At 38.4% G+C, this 1,624-nt stretch overlaps 1 protein-coding gene across 1 annotated transcript; it reads left to right on the forward strand.

Annotated features, from left to right (window-relative positions):
* Positions 1 to 212: 212 nt before the first annotated feature.
* Positions 213 to 1,252, forward strand: LOC115977729 (F-box protein GID2-like). Its single transcript, XM_031099748.1, has one exon. It carries the CDS (start codon positions 416 to 418, stop codon positions 1,001 to 1,003), a length of 588 nt encoding a protein of 195 aa, XP_030955608.1. The 5' UTR covers positions 213 to 415; the 3' UTR covers positions 1,004 to 1,252.
* The last annotated feature ends 372 nt before the right edge of the window (positions 1,253 to 1,624 follow it).

Raw genomic sequence — 1,624 nt, forward strand, 5'->3', positions numbered from 1 at the left:
TGTGACAAAAAAGTTGGTCCCTTCTTCTCTATCAAATTTGTTCTCTTTTGAAAAATGGGTCAAATATAGTATATCAAAATAAAAAAATCTGAAACTCAAGGGACTAAAAATAAAAACACCCAAAAATTCCTAGCGTAAAAACTAAAAAGTGTAATTCAGAATAAAATATTTTAACACCCGGACAAAATTGTCAATTCGAGAAAGAAGAGGAAGAGCATTCATTTCTCAATCTTGTCGTGTTCGTAAAACACCAAACACACAAACAGGTTTTCTCTGAGCCTAAAAAGCCAGTAACCCCAAACCCTTTTCATAAACTCTTTCGCTATCTTCTCTTCTCATCAGATATCCCTTTACCACCAAATTTGATCTATTACTCTTAGTTTTTTGTTACCTTTCTTAATTTTTCCCAACAAAGATGAAGAAACGTGGGCTAGCTGAGAATCACGATGACGAAGAGGAACAACAGGACAGGAAGATGAAGAGGATTAGAGTCGAAGAAGAAGAAAATGAAGAGGAAAACGAAAGTGGGTTTGTGAATTTGGACGAGAATTTGCTGTACGAGGTGTTGAAACACGTGGATGCGAGGACTTTGGGATCAGCTGCGTGTGTGAGCAAGCTCTGGCACAGGACTGTTCAAGATGAGCGGCTATGGGAGCTGATCTGCACAAAGCACTGGGCTAACATCGGCTGCCCAAACCAGCAGCTCCGATCTGTGGTCTTAGCTCTCGGTGGATTTCGTAGGCTTCACTCGCTTTACCTTTGGCCTCTTTTGAAGCCACAGTCATCATCGTCTAGCTCAGCTGCTGCTTCTTCTTCTTCTTCTTCTTCTTCTTTATCTTCATCTTCTACGGCTTCTTCTTCTTCTTCAGCTTGGTCTCCGTTTCCTCCGATGGTGAGCTCGAAGCCGCCGGCACGGTGGGGAAAAGACGAGATGCAGCTCTCACTGTCTCTTCTCTCTATTCGGTATTACGAGAAGATGAATTTCAATAGCCGTGGAAGATGATTTTTATTTTTTTGTTTTCGTTTTTTCAATTATTATTATCCCATAAATGTTTCTAATTTCCCCTTTTTGTTTTTTCAGCACTTGAATTTTTTTTTTTGGTTTGTGGGTTTTTTTTTTTTTTCCAGATCTGTATCCTTATTTACCATGTTTACTTTTGTTTTTGTTTTTTTTTTTTCGTTGTTGACTTCTGAGTTCTGAGCTTGTTGTGTATATATTTTGAAATGAAAAAAAAATTGTTAAATTTATGCATTATATTGTTCATGAATGGTCTAAAATATCAAGAAGTGTCAATTGAGCTTGCGAATTAGGTTTGTTACCTCGATTGCTTAACTGGGGTTCCGAGAAATCCGTGTTTGGATGCGTAGAAAACAAGGGAAAACAGTGCTTTGAATAGTTGTAAAAAGTGGATAGAAGTGGGTGAATGTGGATGAGAGGGGTTTGATTAGAAATGAAAGAAAGAAGGGTGTCGTTGGATATGCGTTTTTCGAATAAACACAAGGAGACAAGGCCAAATGGTCCAGTTGTATTTATTGTATTAAACGTCTGTAGCTGCCCACGCTTTCTGGCTTTAAGATCTGTAAAAAAATAAAGCAAAAGATACTTGGGAGGGCCAGACTTGTC

This window comes from Quercus lobata, chromosome 2 (assembly GCF_001633185.2).
Source record: "Quercus lobata isolate SW786 chromosome 2, ValleyOak3.0 Primary Assembly, whole genome shotgun sequence".
Lineage (NCBI taxonomy): Eukaryota > Viridiplantae > Streptophyta > Magnoliopsida > Fagales > Fagaceae > Quercus > Quercus lobata.

Bases quoted from the DNA above. Each gene is read 5' to 3' on its own strand.
- LOC115977729 (XM_031099748.1), top strand. From the start codon at position 416: ATGAAGAAACGTGGGCTAGCTGAGAATCACGATGACGAAGAGGAACAA.